Raw genomic sequence first — 18735 nt, 5'->3', positions numbered from 1 at the left:
GTAAGAAATTTGCAGTAAAATATCCAAAAACCACTAGAACAGTGTTATATATTTTGTTCACTTGAGTACTCACATTATCCCAAATGTTTCCAACTATTTGTAAATTGTGAGAAAATTGCAATTTTACCCAAGGCTCCGGGACGTGTGAGGAGTCGCCTGTCAATCACGTCATACCCGCGTTACCCTCGGTTTCCGGTTTTATTTTGTAGAAACCATGGAAACACCAAAGACGCTTTAATATTACATGTTTTAATAGACAAGAGAACAACTGTTTTGATATATTTATAGACAGAAAACTAATTATTGTTATATAGCTCAACACGTTTAGTCTTATTGTTTAAATCTAATTTTCTTGATGTTTTGCGAGTCTCATGCTTTACCATGCCTCAGAGAAAAACACTATTTTGTGAAGTAGCTAACATAGCATAATCAGATGCTGCTTTATTTATAGTAACAGTAATACAGCATTTTCTCCATCATACAATACGTTTTAAAATTAATTGCATGCCATTTATCAACACAATCATCCAGCATTTAATATGATATTGTAAAATGGATCTATCTTACTGCAGTGTGTAACAGTGTCTCACAGCAGCCGCCGAGCGAACGCACAGAGTAACGTTATAACATCATTTTCAACACTCAAATGTATCTAATATGATAAACAGAGCTGCGTTACCTCATACTCATGACCGGAAAAGCGGAAGCGGCGACTGTGTCATAATAAAAGTCCCGCTGCTCGTGAGGCGTGTGTTGATCAATCGCTCCAGCTCCTCGTTCAGCTCCACAACACTCGCTCCTGCTCTGCTTCACACTACAGTAACATTAATAATCTCATCCATGAACATGATTTCTTCCTGAGTCCAATCCCTATTCTTTTGCACTGTATGTTGAGGTGAAGACCAGACCACATGTCCCAGGATTCCACACTCAAACTTGGCGTCATCAAGCTACGCCTTTGTTTTGAATAGGCCTCAAGAAAATATTACATATTGCACCTTTAAATAAAGCCATGATCAAAATGAACACTAGAGATTCCACATGTAAATGCAGCCCACGTCACGGATTATGTAAAGCTCATGTCTTACAGCAGGGATCATGTACAGTCTGAGAAGCAACAGGTCTATTATAATCATACAGTGTGAACCCAGCTTAAGAGTGTATATTCACACCTAGAGAAAAGTGTTCACACTACAGTACACAGTGTGTAGTATGTAAGCATGTGATTCTGAACACAGCCCGAGCGTCTAATTCAACAGCGGCTTCATCTCGGCAGAAGAAATGTCCAAATTGTAGCAGGCCTGAGTGATCTCGAGGCAATTTGTCTTCACATATGCACGTGGTTGTAAATAAAGGGGCCGGTGTGGTAATTGGAGGAGCGGATGGAGGCGCCTGCAGTGTAATTGAGCAGCCGAGGCGGGGGGTTTAGGTCCAGCTGAAAGAGCCAATGCCAGCGGGGGATCCAGATTCTGTCCCCTCGATCACAACATCAACAGAAATGGAAAGGGATCAGAAAGCCTTAGTTTGCACTTTAAGAGGGAGAAGTGCAGGAGTATTTGTTGACGGAGAGTAAATGGCTTTGCCAAGGACAGAAATATCGTTTTAGATCAAGGATGTCACATCATGATGGTTATTTGTTCTTTCTGTCTGCAGGGTGTGTGGAGCTTTAAAAGCTTCGGAGAAACCAGACACGTCTGAAGAACCTGGTGCTTTATTGTCTTTATCAGCATTTTTACAAAGGCTTCAAATGCAGTGAATAAGAATTACAGTAATATCAAATGCAGCAAACAAAATATGCTCTAAGAACGTTTTGCTAACGTTCCCATTACATTATGAAAATATCATTTCTTAATGTTCTCTCCATTCACACATTATGGGAACAGAATGTTCTCTGAACATTAGTGACATTTAAAACACGGAATTCAGAAAAAAGGTTCCATGAAACCAGATAACTGAACTAGAGGGTATGCATGTGACGTCACCGGTCACGCCCACTGAGTGGCAGCATTGGTTTTTAGCCATGAAAAACACACGAAACGCATCCAAAACGGGAAAGAGCTTTGTGATTGACTGCACTAATAGCTTTGACACAAAATCAGAGGTAGGCCCATGTTTAAAAACTGCTGAAAGCTACAGAAAAAGAAGCAAATGGATCACAGAAATTCACAGAAACAACAGGACTCCAGACTGAGAAACATGGATTATTTGCAGTTATCATTTTGTGTGTTGGATTTTGGGGTAAAATCATACTGTATATATTGTATTGTTATATATTGTATAATTAAATATTTACTATCTTATATTCTGCATAAGTGTATGTTTTTCAATAAACACTGACAAGTTTTAGGGCTGGACGATATAACACTCATATAAGTGATTACTCGGATTTAAACCTACCTATATTGTAGTTATATAAAATATTCACAGTCAGATTTGCTTTATGTATTTCCCTGGCGTCGAAATCAGGCACATATAAATGTCAGGAAACACGATTTCTGACTGCATGTCAATATCCATGGATTAGGTTTCTTTGAAAAGTTCAATTTTTAGTGTAATCATTTGTTTTACTCGCGTTTTCGCACTTTCCTCTATTAAATCCAGTCGTGCAGCGGGTTCTGAAGCATTGTTTTGAAATCGGCCATCACTTTGGCGCACCAAAAATATTCTCGTGGCTTTATAATATTAATATTGAACCACTGTACTCACATGAACTGATTTAAATATGTTTTTAGTACATTAATGGATCTTGAGAGAGGAAATGTCATTGCTCAGGCCTCACTGAGCCATTGAATTTCATCAAAAATATCTTAATTTGTGTTCTGAAGATGAACGAAGGTGTGAAACAGCATGAGGGTGAGTAATAAATGACCCAATTTTCATTTTTGGGTGAACTAACCCTTTAAGTATTTGGAGAGCACGGAGAGATCGACTTGATTCGCAGTGCTTCATGGGAGTGGGCGGAGCTAATGAGATCTTTTGGCGCATGTTGCTTTTTTCAACTCGCTGATGTTCTGTACAGCATCATGGGTAATGTAGTTTATTTATAACATGATTATTTTAAAAATATAACGGCTTCAGCAGAAGCAAATAGTACCTCGTCGATCACAGTAGGTCTGTGTTTAATGGTTTATAAGTTATCGTTAAAAATAATTTTCCCTATGGAGAATGTGCATGGAGTTTCCAGAACCCGAGTGTCACACTCTATTAATGTAATGTTTGTTCACAACCTTGTCAGAACGTTAGCTAAAGTTCTGAGAACATTCCTTGTTTGCTGAGATTATACATGTTGAGCAGTAATCATGTGATTGAATCAAAGTTTCTTCGGAGCGGCTCCCTGCAGACGGTTGTGTTCCCTCAGCCTAAAACACAGAAGAACATCCGTAAAACATCCTGATGAGATACAGAAGGTCATATTCATTCAGACCAGAAGCGTTGCACTGACCTGACCGCATTGATCTTGATGAATCCAGAGGCGTCGCAGGGGTCGTAGTCGCCCTGCACATCCATACTGTTAAACACAAAGCAAAGATGGAGGCGTTTCATCAAATTAAACCGGATCAATACAGCATGCAGCAATAATTGCTGAAAATTAAAAACCAATTTCCATAACAGTCACATCATCCTGTCACATGATCCTTCAAGAATCATTCTAATATCACGATTTGCTCGTCAAGAAACATTTCTGATTATGATCCACGTTTACAATAGTTTTTTATGAAGTACAGAAGCAGTTGCATCATGTGGCAGCTGTTAAAACACACAAAGACGAGCACAAGACTGAATCATAAATCGCTCATTGACCGTGTTAATGAGTGCGACTCCCTCCAGGTCTCGAGCGTTCGACCGACTGACATCTGAATCGCAGCTGCTTGTATCGGTGTAATCGCCGCAGGACAACATTGTGACATTTCTTGCAGATCGATGCATCATGTGGGAGGAAACCGCTGTGTTAATGACACCGTTTGATCGTGAGATGGTCTGCGAGAGTCTGGTGAGCTGCTCACGTTATCACAGACGCGCTCAAGTCCGTCTCAAAAGGGAAACAGCGTAATTATAAGACACCTTGTTCTGGCCAAACGTGTCCAAATGCAGAGAGCAATCCCAGCATGCATCAGTGAAACTATCCACCTAAGATGATTATAAACATAATTTAACTCAATGTAAGAGAGTGTCAATAAAAATCTGGACTATTTAACTGAATATTTGTGTATTTTTACATTTATTAGAATATTATATTTGAGTAATTCTGCATGATTTGTGGGAAAATTCAAATTGCAATTTTCCTGATAAAAATAATATTCCAGGGCTGCTGCGCTTGTTTGTAGGGCTGCACAATTTGACCAACATTTTTTTGATTATATATTATTACTAATATTTGTTATTATTATTTTATTATTAAATAAAAATCAAGTAAAAAAAACATTAAATAAAAACAAAATATGAAATATCACTATTGTATGGAAGCTTGTTTCCTCTAATAAATGAAAAAAAAAGGTCATTGCAACTTTTTTATCTCAGAATTTCAAGATATAAACTTGCAATTGCAAAAAAAAATAGTCAGAATCATAATTATCTTTTGTATTTTCTTATTCTGTAGCAGAAGCAAGTAATATTTCACTGTAAAATAAAAAAAGCAGCATTTATCAGGATTCAAGCGCTTTAAGGCCTTTAATCAAATGCGCAAAAAGGTATTATGCTTTAATTAGCAAGCCTGTAACGATCTCGATCATAGAAAGAAAAGACCATTAACAGCAAATACAGGCAATTCACCATAAGAAACATTTGGTTTTTAAAGCTTTTTATCAGTTATCAAAAACCTACGCCTAGTTCGCCAAAGTTTGTTTTTGAAATAATCTCTGATATTTAACGAACAATTCGATGGACAGCGGCGGTCCTAGAGGCAAAGTTGCTCAGAATGAGGAGTTCTAACATGAAGTACGAATGTCCTTGCCATGTGCGAAAAATTAGGCAATACACAATCCTTTACGCATTTGAAAAATGCGAAGGCGGATTTCTTTCGAATTTCTCACAGGCCTCTAGGACTGTGAGTCAAACAGGTCGGCCTCCGTTAATCTTGTTGCTCAAAATTCATTGGCCAATGGCGGACATGTTGTTTGAGATACATCAATGTCCTCATAGACATACATGGCACCTTGGACCAAGACACTGCATACCAATTTTCAAGTCAATCGGACTAACGGTCAGGTGGTTATAGCCTGTTTTATGTTTTTTTCATGTTATAGCGCCACCATGTGGCCATTCGCCACGCCCTTTTTCACGGAACCACAGAATGAGCTCTTTCATAGGTGTGCCAAATTTGGTGCCAAAATCTCATTCCGTTCACAAGTTATAGCCGTTTTAGTAAAGGTGACTCCGCCCACTTTGAACATTTTGGCGGCCCTTAGGGCCGTGAATCGAAATTTCAACTTTTTTTGATAATTATTGACAATCAGACTCCAGAGAATCTCACTGCACTGGATTAGATCGGGCCAAAAACCTAGGACTAGTTCAGAAAAGTACGTTTTTCAAAAAATCCAAAACACCCGAATAAAGGGGCGGGGCCTGGTTGAGTTAGTTAGTAGTGTGTTAAAACTGGCGGTTATGGTAAGGGGCGGGACATTTCCCAAACACCAATCACAACACACTGCTCCAGCCGACCAATCAGAGCACATTGTAATTTTCAGATGGCGGGGCTTCATAGAGACAGGAAGTAAACAGAGCGTTACTGACAGACTGGGAAGAGAGGAGCTGCAACAATGAGGAGAATAATCAACATTCAGTCTAGAAGAGCACAAAAACAACATCAAGAGTTTATAAAAGTCTCTTTACAGCACAGACTCTGCCATTGGATGATCACACTAAGCCGTATCACGATTTCATTTGTATTTCGATGAATCATGGAGCCTTAGTTCAGAGTAAGACAAAAGAAGATCCCAAACTAAAAGCTCAGAGTCATAATGACGTTCTGTCCCCTTGAGCTAAAGCGGCCGGACGAGGAGAGGGTTCGACCTTTCAACCGTACGCTTCCACACTTAAACGGCATGAAACGCGCAACTTCCCCCAAACGGCTGAGAGGCCATTAGCGGCGCGCGGCATCTGGACCAGAGCTTTGGTCAGCGCTGAGATGAGCTGATCTGCCCTCAGGACACACAGAGGTCAAACCTGAATGATCTCACTGTGCAGAGAAGCTCATGTGACTCATGACATCATTACACAGCAATAAAACCCCTCATATTTATCAGCACACTCACTGATCACATCAAACTTTCTTTTGTTGTGACGCTATTTTACTACAGCAAAATATTTTCTTGAAGTCCCGCTAATATTTCAATAATTTATCAACACATTTGCATGTTGGCGGTTCTCTTATGATCACATGACATGCAATGTGATTTAATTTTATTGTTTATTTTGACTTTAAAGTGAGTCAAACCTATTTTTACTTTACATTCACACTGGTGTTTTAAGAACCCTATCAAACTGAATCAAAAAATATTATTAATAATAATTATACATAATTAATTATGTATTTTCTTAATAATATATAATATTTTTAAAAAGAATAATTATATACAATGTTGTAAATTACAATTGCACTTTAAAATAAAAATATAATTATCGAATATATTAATTTAAGATACAAAACTAATAATTATGTCTTAAATTCTTGATCTTTAAACAATAAAAAATATAATTATTATGATTAACTATACAAATGAAGACAGAAATAAATCACTGTTGTAAATTATAATGGCACTTTAAAATAAAAATTTTAATTATTAAATTGATTAATTTGTTACAAACTAATATTTACCTCTTAAATTCTTGATTTTTAAACAAAAAAAAAAATATGATTAACTATACAAATGAAGACAGAAATAAATCACTGTTGTAAATTATAATGGCACTTTAAAATAAAAATTATAATTATCAAATTTATTAAATTATTACAAAACTTATATTTATGTCATAAATTCTTGACTTTTAAATAATAAAAATCATAATTATTGAAGACAGAAATGTATCACTGTTGTAAATTACAATTGCACTTTAAAATATAAATATAATTCTAATTATTAAATTTATTAATTTGTTACAAACTAATATTTACCTCTTAAATTCCAGATTTTTAAACAATAAAAAATATAATTATTATGATTAACTATACAAATGAAGACAGAAATAAATCACTGTTGTAAATTACAATTGCACTTTAAAATAAAAATATAATTCTAATTATCAAATATATTCATTTAAGTTACAAAACTAATATTTATGTCTTAAATTTCAGATCCTCAAGCTTTTATTTTGGCAGAATACTGGTAAAATGCTTTATTATTATTCATTATTATTATATTTAAATAAATTATGCTATTTCAGAGTGAATATATTTAATGATATATTTAATATTTTTAACATAATAATATATTTAATAAAATCACAGCCTTGGATTTGATCATCCCAATCATTAAGCTACATGGTGATTATCTTGTAGCCTCATTTATGTATTTTAATATACAATATAATTCATTATTAGCTTTTCATCTTCTCAATGAATGCAGATGTTCAAACACCCTGAGGTTTAGAGCAGAATCAACAGGAGGAAGTCATGTTTCACCTGACCAGCTCCTCGTTGTACAGTGATTTGGGCGACTCTCGGCCGAGGATGTACACCTGTCCTTTAAAGACCGACAGCTGCACGCGACCCTCCACGTTCTCCTGGGATTTATCCACACAGTGACGGACGAACTCGCACTCCGGACTGTACCAGAACCCTGAGCGGAGAGAGAAGGCTAGATGTTTTTTTTTTGTTTTAAGCACAAACTTACTTTTCTTTTCAGAAAACAAGACTAAATATCTTCAGTCATTTTGCTTCTCCAGTAAATGCATCTTGATTTAAGAACGTTTAGATATTTGTGCTGAAAACGAGACAGAAATAGTGTTGTCAAAAACCAAAGTCCCGTCCGGGCTGTAATATATTCAGCGCACAGGTGTGTGAAGCAGCCCGTCTCTCTGTGGGACGTGGACTGAACCGGCTCTCTGCGGCTTCATTTTCTCAGTGTAAAATTCTAATGAGTTTAATCTGCGGCGAGAGTCCTGCTGCTCACACCTCTGAGGGACGTGGCCCTCGCTGGCCCTCGCGCTCCCATGCCGCTTTAATTGCAGTGCCTCTGTAATCAGCCTCTAATGGGCCAAATCCTATTATGGGAGAGGAGGAGCAGAGAGAGGCCTGCTGCTCACAACAGACAGATTAAGACACCTGAGACAACGCAACACACACAGACAGAGAGTCAATAAGTGTATTTAACTGCAATATGTGTGTGTGTTTAAATATAAACTTACATTTATAATAAATATATAATTAAACATAAAATGATGTTTAATTATGTAAAATTATATAATTACGTTTAATTATTAGATTTATTATATACACTACACACACACACACACACACACACACAGATAATTATATATTATATATAACTTAACTAAGTATAAAAAAATGAAAAGTATAAAATTAAAATGAATAAAAACTACAAAAACTATTACAAAAAATCATTAAAACTTTGTAAAATATTTAATTATTTGAAAAAAACTAGATTATTAAATATATTTTATTATATTTTTATTACATTCATTATATTCATACATAAAAATTAATGCAAATGTGTATATAAAAACAGAGACAGGCAGATAGATAGATAGATAGATAGATAGATAGATAGATAGATAGATAGATATAGATAGATAGACAGACGGATGGATAGACAGATAGAAAGATAGACAGATGAATAAACAGACAGACAGACGGGACAGACAAAGACAAACACACAGAAAGATAGACAGACAGACGGATAGACAGACGGATGGACGGATAGACAGACAGAAAGATAGACAGATGAATAGACAGACAGATGGACAGACAGATGGATAGATAGACAGAAAGATAGACAGACAGATGAATAGACAGACAGATGGACAGACAGATGGATAGATAGACAGAAAGATAAACAGACAGATGAATAGACAGACAGAAAGATAGACAGATGAATAGACAGACAGATGGACAGACAGATGGATAGATAGACAGAAAGATAGACAGACAGATGAATAGACAGACAGATGGACAGACAGATGGATAGATAGACAGAAAGATAAACAGACAGATGAATAGGTAGACAGACAGAAAGATAGACAGATCAACAGACAGACAAACAGACGGGCAGACAGACAGACGGATAGATAGACAGACGGACAGATAGACAGACAGACAGACAGATAGACAGATGAATAGACAGACAGACAGACAGACAGACGGACAGACAAAGATAGACAGACGGACAGGTAGACAGACAGAAAGATAGACAGATCAATAGACAGACAGACGGACAGACAAAGATAGACAGACGGACGGACGGATAGACAGACAGAAAGATAGACAGATGAATAGACAGACAGATGGACAGACAGATGGATAGATAGACAGAAAGATAGACAGACAGATGAATAGACAGACAGACAGATGGACAGACAGAAAGATAGACAGATGAATAGACAGACAGACAGACAGACGGACAGACAAAGATAGACAGACGGACAGGTAGACAGACAGAAAGATAGACAGATCAATAGACAGACAAACAGAGGGGCAGACGGACGGACGGATAGACAGAAAGATAGACAGACAGACAGACGAATAGACAGACAGACAGACAAAGACAGAAAGATACAGAAAGATAGACCGATGAATAGACAGACAGACAGATAGACTGACAGACAAATGAATAGACAGACAAAGACAGAAAGATAGACAGACTGATGAATAGACAGACAGACGGATAACCAGAAAGATAGACAGACAAACGGACAGATAGACACAGACAGAAAGATAGACAGATGAATAGACAGACAGACGGACAGAAAGATAGACAGACAGACGAATAGATAGACAGATGGACAGATAGACAGACAGAAAGATAGACAGATCAATAGACAGCCAAACAGATGGACAGACAGACGGATAGATAGACAGACAGACAGACAGATAGACAGACAGAAATATAGACAGACAGACAGACAGACAAAGATAGACAGACGGACAGGTAGAGAGACAGAAAGATAGACATATCAACAGACAGACAGGCAGACAGACGGACGGACGGATTGACAGAAAGATAGACAGACAAACGGACAGATAGACAGACAGAAAGATAGACAGATCAATAGACAGACAAACAGACGGACAGACAGACAGACGGATAGATAGACAGACAGACGGACAGATAGACAGACAGAAAGATAGACAGATGAATAGACAGACACACAGACAGACGGACAGACAAAGATACACAGACGGACAGGTAGAGAGACAGAAAGATAGACAGATCAACAGACAGACAAACAGACGGGCAGACAGACGGACGGACAGACAGAAAGATAGACAGACAGACGAATAGACAGACAGACAGACAAAGACAGAAAGATAGACAGATGAGTAGACAGACAGACGGATAGACAGAAAGATAGACAGACAAACGGACAGATAGACAGACAGAAAGATAGACAGATGAATAGACAGACAGATGGACAGAAAGATAGACAGACAGACGGATAGATAGACAGACGGAAAGATAGACAGACAGACAAAGACAGACGGATAGACAGACGGACGGATAGACAGACAGAAAGATAGACAGAATAGACAGATGAATAGACAGACAGACGGACAGACAAAGACAGACAGATGGATAGATAGACAGAAAGATAGACAGACAGATGAATAGACAGACAGACAGACGGACAGACAGAAAGACAGATGAATAGAAAGACAGACAGACAGACAGACAGAAAGATAGACAGATCAATAGACAGACAGACAGACGGACAGACAAAGATAGACAGACGGACAGGTAGACAGACAGAAAGATAGACAGATCAATAGACAGACAAACAGACGGGCAGCTGGACAGACAGACAGACGAATAGACAGACAGACAGACAAAGACAGAAAGATATACAGAAAGATAGACAGATGAATAGACAGACAGACAGATAGACAGATGAATAGACAGACAAAGACAGAAAGATAGACAGACTGATGAATAGACAGACAGACGGACGGATAGACAGACGGATAGATAGACAGAAAGACAGTTGGATAGACAGTGCCCATAAAATTCAAGACTCTTTTATTTAACCCTCCAGACACTGGTTTGTTGTGCCAACATTCAAAGTTTGTCTTGACAAACGTCTTTTCTAGTTAAAAATACACACTTTACATTTCTGAGCAGTTCATGTAACAAACTCAATTTAATTCTTGAACGGTAGATCAGCTGATCTAAGCTCAAGCCGCATCCGTACCGTTATAGATGAGCTCCGAGAACTTGATCCCGAGACCCTGCTTGATCTTCCGCACCTCCCGGTCCATCGTGAAGGTCTCGATGTCCAGATGAGCGTGAAGCAGGATGGTTCCTCCAGGGGTTTCGTAGATTCCTGACGGGTACAACAACATGAAAAAATTAACTGATTGCTTCTTCTCTTATGTACACTTTTAACTGACAGATAGTGAGAGGACAAGAAACTATTGGGGACTGATGCAGGCTGGACTTTGTGTTTGTTTTGGGGGAAAATCCCAATAAATCCAAATCAGCATTGCCTCTGCGACAGGTGTTGATGGGCACACTGACAGCAGGATGAATGATAATAGAACAGGGAAACGCAACAATCGTCCTCTGTCAGGATCCAGCGGTCAGGTTCGCTCTACCCTACAATTTCCCCCGTCAGCGCCGTACGTGTGTCTGACACACAGAAATGAAGCTTTCACTCAGCTGTCTGAAGGGTCACAGACCATCAGAGTACAGGAGCAGAGATGATGAACGGACACACGAGGTCCCGTCCGGTTATTCTTCAGAGCTGTCTTTACACAAACACACATGCTGGTGATAGACTGTGTTGCATCGGTAGACACGCACTACTATATATTCAGATTAAAGAACTCAACCAATATGGCTTTTTCAAAGGGCTTTCAACTTATATGTGATTCCTTAATTATTACCCCATCATAAATCAATCAATATGTTTACTTAAATCAAACATACTTTGTTATATTGCAGCCATTTGCTAAATCATTTAAGTTCATTTTTTTCCTCAGTAATGTACACACTACCCGATATTGACAGAAAAACACAGAATGGTTGACATTTTTGCAGATTTATTAAAAAAGAAAAACTGAAATATCACATGGTCCTAAGTATTCAGACCCTTTGCTGTGACACTCATATGTTTAACTCAGGTGCTGTCCATTTCTTCTGATCATCCATGAGATGGTTCTACACCTTCATTTGAGTCCAGCTGTGTTTGATTATACTGATTGGACTTGATTAGGTAAGCCACACACCTGTCTATATAAGACCTTACAGCTCACAGTGCATGTCGGAGCAAATGAGAATCATGAGGTCAAAGGAACTGCCTGAAGAGCTCAGAGACAGAATTGTGGCAAGGCACAGATCTGGCCAAGGTTACAAAAAAATTTCTGCTGCACTTAAGGTTCCTAAGAGCACAGTGGCCTCCATAATCCTTAAATGGAAGATGTTTGGGATGACCAGAACCCTTCCTAGAGCTGGCCGTCCGGCCAAACTGAGCTATCGGGGGAGAAGAGCCTTGGTGAGAGAGGTAAAGAAGAACCCAAAGATCACTGTGGCTGAGCTCCAGAGATGCAGTCGGGAGATGGGAGAAAGTTGTAGAAAGTCAACCATCACTGCAGCCCTCCACCAGTCGAGGCTTTATGGCAGAGTGGCCCGACGGAAGCCTCTCCTCAGTGCAAGACACATGAAAGCTCGCATGGAGTTTGCCAAGATAGTGAGAAATAAGATTCTCTGGTCTGATGAGACAAAGATAGAACTTTTTGGCCTTAATTCTAAGCGGTATGTGAGGAGAAAAGCAGGCACTGCTCATAACCTGGCCAATACAGTCCCAACAGTGAAGCATGGTGGTGGCAGCATCATGCTGTGGGGGTGTTTTTCAGCTGCAGGGACAGGACGACTGGTTGCAATCAAGGGAAAGATGAATGCGGCAAAGTACAGGGATATCCTGGACGAAAACCTTCTCCAGAGTGCTCAGGACCTCAGACTGGGCCGAAGGTTTACCGTCCAACAAGACCCTAAGCACACAGCTAATATAACGAAGGAGTGGCTTCACAACAACTCTGTGACTGTTCTTGAATGGCCCAGCCGGAGCCCTGACTTAAACCCAATTGAGCATCTCTGAAGAGACCTAAAAATGGCTGTCCACCAACGTTTACCATCCAACCTAACAGAACTGGAGAAGATCTGCAAGGAGGAATGGCAGAGGATCCCCAAATCCAGGTGTGAAAAACTTGCTGCATTTTTCCCAAAAAGACTCATGGCTGTATTAGATCAAAAGGGTGTTTCTACTAAATACTGAGCAAAGGGTCTGAATACTTAGGACCATGTGATATTTCAGTTTTTCTCTTTTAATAAATCTGCAAAAATGTCAACAATTCTGTGTTTCTCTGTCAATATGGGAAGCTGTGTGTACATTAATGAGGAAAATAATGAACTTAAATGATTTTAGCAAATGGCTGCAATAAAACAAAGAGTGAAAAATTTAAGGGGGTCTGAATACTTTCCGTACCCACTGTATGTGTATATATATATAAAATTATAAAAAATAAATATATAAAATTAAATAAATTTATTTAATTTTATATATTTGACTGAACTAAAAAAATGTTTATATATATTAATAGTTGACCATTGAAAAAAAATTGTATATATGTGATTTTATATATTTTTATTTATAGATAAGAGATATTATATATAAAAATATGTAAATCATATGCTTTATATAAAATATATATAATGTGATTTATATATGCTTTTTTGTTTATATATAATGTTTATATATATATATATATATATATATATATATATATATATATATATTATATATATATATATATATATATATATTTATATTTCATGATTTTGTTATTGATAGATAATTTTTTTAATCCAGTGTGTAATACACACACACACACATTTTTACTTCAGTGCATTTGATTTAATAAACATATTGAATTAAATTTATATATATATATAATACAACTTTCTATAAATAAATTATATATCAGTCAATGTGTTAGATTTACTATGATCATTAATTTACTATTAATATATATATATATAATCTATGGGTTTAACTGAAAGTGGCTTAAACAGTAAGTAAAAGAAACTGAAGTTAAAGTTTGCCCAATGTAACAGAAATAGCAAACAAGTCACCAAAACAGCTCAAAACCTATTTGAGACCAAAGATTTCTTCTATTAAATCTTCAATTCCTTTACTAAACAAAAGCTTTTTTGACTTCTCAGAGTCTTACGTGTAAAACAATCTCCGTCCCCTCGGGGCAGAAGAAGCGGCTCTCAGTCCAAACCCCTAAACGCCACAGTAACTCCTGCCCAAAACAAGACTTAGCAAATTACCCATCTCTTAAGTCCTGAAAAGTGGCAATCTGATACATTAAGACTCAGTGGGATTTAGAGCAGGAGATTGAGGGACTAAAGCATCAAGAAAATCTGATAAAAGTCTCTTCTAACACCGTCAGGCATTAAGATCCCAAGCTAGAGGAGGACAGATTATGCCGACACTGATTTACATTCATCATTTACACAGTTCAGATGTGTTTGTGTTTGTGTGTTGAGAGGTTAAATGTCTCGTGGGCCCTTCAGGCATCATTACACACAGGTAACACGGGCCGGCTTATCATTCCTCGCTCCTGCCCGGGCAGAAAGAGCTCAGGTCGAGGAGCGTGGCGTTAATGCCGCTTTAACACTTCAAAAGACACACAAACACACACTCCACAAACACTGTCACCTGATGTGAAGGGCTTAATAAGTGAAGCCCGAGGCCGAGACACACATCAGAGTCACTTTAATAACTGAATAATAAAGCTGAAATAAAATATTAGATGATTAACTTTATTATTAGAGATGCTGTCTGGGCAACGAACTGAAAAGAGTTGAATAAAAATGTATTAATCCTAATAAAAATGACAAAACCACACACAAAAAAAAGCTAATTCAGAATATTACAAACTATAATAATATATAAACAATAGAAAAATAACACTGGTCCATCAGTAACAGCTTAAATCAAACTTTTTTTAAAAATAGTTATATATAATGAATAAAAAACTATTTTTACTACATGGTTTTACATGCATTTTATAAAACATGAATCCAATTTATAAATTGTATAAATATCCTATATTATACATACACATTATATATATATATATATAAAATGTGAACTCATTTAAAGAAGTGTCTTTATTGAAATGTCAGCATTAATTTATAATAAAAACTAATGTAGGTTGACATGCCATTTCTAATACTTCATTATATGCACTAATATAATATTTTTACCATAACTTCTTGCTTAAAATTACTTAATTTCCATTAATTTCCTAATATCCATGACTGTTCATAGGTCTAAAAATACACATTTTTATTGTTCTTGAATATTAACTGTTTTTAGTCTCTTCGTCTCACCAGCGCTGATCTTATTTGATGAGAAAATACAGTAAAAATCTGAAATATTTTTACAATGTAAATCAGCTGTTTTCTATGTGAATATATAGTAAACTGTAATTTATTCCTGTGATCAAAGCTGAATTTTCAGCATCATTACTCCAGTCTTCAGTGTCACATGATCCTTCAGAAATCATTCTAATATGATGATTTGCTGCTCAAGAAACATTTATGATTATTATCAATGTTTAAAACTATGATACATTTCAGGATTCTTAAGTTAAACTGCATTTATTTGAAATAAATCCTTTTATAATGTCTTTACTATCACTTTCGATCAGTTTTAATGCATCCTTGATGAATAAAAGTATTAATTTTTAATCTAGTATATGTGTAGTATATATACACAGAACAAAAAATAAAGCTTTTGAAATGCATGAGAAATCAGCAAGATGATCATGAACATTATGGATCAGTTCAGGAGGTTCTGCTTTCATTTGCTTCTCCATCTGAACCTCTGAAAGAGCGTGACACACAGTTCACTTCATTCTCCTGGACCGTGTCACATAAACACAGCCTGTCAGGCACTTTATTGAACATCCTAAACGCCGACTTCCACATTCAGCTCTGATCTTCTGTGAACCGGCGGGGAAAACAAGACATTCCGTATTTTCCAATTCCTACCTGCCACTCTGGAGTCAATTTGCCAATCAGAGCGTTGTGAGGAGGGACGGACCCGGACCCCAGCGCAATCCGAACACAACGACTGTGAAGTTTCACTACAAAACATGTTTTGTCTTGTTTTCCAATACAAATATCTAAACATTAGTAAGAGCCATAAGTTATTTATTTCTTTATAGAGAAGGGGATTTAATAAGTGCTCAAACAAGAACAAACATCTGCCAGTGGGGTCAGAAAAATAAACCTAACTCCGTTGGCAGATATTCATTCTTGTTTTAAGCACAAACTCACTTCATTTGGATCAAATGGATTTCAGTAAACAAGACTTAATATCTTTAATGTTTTCCTTGAATGCAATGCAAGTTTCTATCTATGTGACACATGCATAAATGTAATGAAATGACATTCGTACCTCTTGACTTCATTCCAATGAAGCGGTTCTCCACGATATCGATCCTCCCCACACCATGCTTTCCACTTTGAAACAAGAGAGTATGTTATTGATTAATAAATAAACAACAATGCATATATTCTCAAGTGACAAAGTGTACAAAATTACATTTGTATGTTTACGAATGGATCAAATCTAAAGTTTCCGAATGCCCTCTTAAAAGGGTTAGTTCACCCAAAAATTACATTTCTGTCATTAATTACGTTCATCTTCAGAACACAAATTAAGATATTTTTGATGAAATCTGATGGCTCAGTGAAGCCTGCATTACCAGCATGATAATTAACACTTTTAATGCCCAGAAAGCTACTAAAGACATATTTATGGCAGGCTATTTTTTTTTAAATTTAAGGAGTAGAAAGCACAGATAATTGAGTGAAAATGTAAGGAGTAGAATTAAAAAGTCAGTTGAAAAATAATTACTCCAGTAAAGTATAGATACCCGAAATTTCTACTTAATTAAGGTAACAAAGTATTTGTACTTGACACTTCTGCCCTTTAAGGAGCCACAGTGAAAACACAAGCATTGAGCAACTCAAGACATCATAAATTGACAGTAAACACTGTAAAGTTCATGCATCATGGCAGGTTCGGCTCACCCGATCTCATTCAGATAGGAGAAGATCTCCAGTGGAGTGTCTTTGGATTTTCCTTCCTTAACATGCGTCACTTTGACTGGAACACCTGAAAGTATTAACATACATTAGTATAACAATCTCCCGAGGTTTTTTTTGCTCCATTTCTGTCACCTGATGTTTGAGTTCCTTGCCACGGTCACCTCTGGCTTGGTTTAAAAGACACTTAATATTCAGTCACAATGCATTATAGATTTGACTGCACTGATAGTATTGGACGAGAACAATATTTGCTTTATAGCTGAATCATATCTGCTTCATAATTGATGACAAAATGATGACAGACAGACAAACAATATTCTTCCTTTTCAACTCTATATCTGTTGTTTTATCATTATGAATGTACATCTTACTTTAAAAATAAATGACTTATTTGGTTTTAAAAATGCAATGACGTCATGTTTAAGTGTCAATGAAGTGTCTGAATATTTTATTTGCATCGCTGTAGAACTCAGTGTGATGGCCGGTCCTGCGCTCTCAAACACACTGAACTCCCATAAATAAATCATGGTGAATAGTCGACTTATTCATAGCGTGAAATGAGCTGCTCAGAGGCCAGAGGTGGAGATACGAATGGACTGGCCTTACGGGGGGGAGGAGGAGGAACACAAGGAAAAGAGGGCGGAGAAGAAAGAAAGAAAAGATCCATACACGGGTCTCATTAGCATTTAGCATGCTCACAGTTGCCAATCATGAACGAAAGCCTGCGGTTCCTGCTCTTCCTTTCACAGCTGTAAATGTAAAGCCCTGTGAGAATAATGACACAGATAGAGCAAGCTGGATAGTTCAGCCAAAAATTAAAATTATTTAATTATTTTTTTTACCCTCAAACTCTTATGATGCTTTTTTTTTTATTTTATTGTGATCATGTCTGTCAAGCTCCAAAACTAAACTAAAAAAATTCATTTAAATAAATCTGAAATAAAATGTAAATATAGCTGCAAGCAGCAATTATGAGGTCAAGCTGAATAAAGGCAGAAAAGGAAATATTTGTGGACATCTGTGATCATGAGGTTAGGATAAAGCGGTTTAAATTACATCAGTTAAAGCACTTATAATGGTATATAACTTCTGAGCAGTAGGTGGCGCTGTGACGAAACTCTGCATGCATCCTCGAGTCATGCCTGTGATCACATGTACCAAGTTTCATGTCAATACACAAAACTTTAGCAAAGATACAGCTGCATGTCCATTTTGACGTTCTCGCAGTTAAATTTGTTGATGGAGTACAAAACAACGGTTGGGTCGATAAAAAATCTTTTATTAACTTTTTGTCATGAGCGTCTGTAAATGTTGCATACTAAATTTTTTACAAATCGGACAAATTTTGTAGGAGGAGTTCAAAAAAGTAAGTTTTGAATACAATTCAATATGGCGGACAGTAACTATGGTAGAATATGGTAAACTTGGTATCATAGGA

The 18735-nt window shown here is 36.9% G+C and overlaps 1 protein-coding gene across 1 annotated transcript in view; it reads right to left on the bottom strand.

Moving 5' to 3' along the window:
• Positions 1-1695: 1695 nt before the first annotated feature.
• Positions 1696-18735, bottom strand: part of ass1 (argininosuccinate synthase 1) — a 39785-nt gene continuing 22745 nt past the window's right edge. Inside the window, exons 10-15 of the mRNA XM_067406227.1 lie at positions 17280-17364; positions 16642-16706; positions 11362-11493; positions 7619-7775; positions 3443-3508; positions 1696-3359 (exon numbers count right to left, since the gene is read on the bottom strand). Of these exons, the coding sequence (XP_067262328.1) occupies positions 3311-3359; positions 3443-3508; positions 7619-7775; positions 11362-11493; positions 16642-16706; positions 17280-17364 (554 nt within the window). The 3' untranslated portion in view covers positions 1696-3310. The remainder of the gene's footprint in view (positions 3360-3442; positions 3509-7618; positions 7776-11361; positions 11494-16641; positions 16707-17279; positions 17365-18735) is intronic.

The sequence above is a fragment of the Chanodichthys erythropterus genome, chromosome 13 (genome assembly GCF_024489055.1).
Source record: "Chanodichthys erythropterus isolate Z2021 chromosome 13, ASM2448905v1, whole genome shotgun sequence".
Lineage (NCBI taxonomy): Eukaryota > Metazoa > Chordata > Actinopteri > Cypriniformes > Xenocyprididae > Chanodichthys > Chanodichthys erythropterus.
Note: the sequence above shows the minus strand (reverse complement) of the source record. Positions and strands in the feature narration are given on the sequence as shown.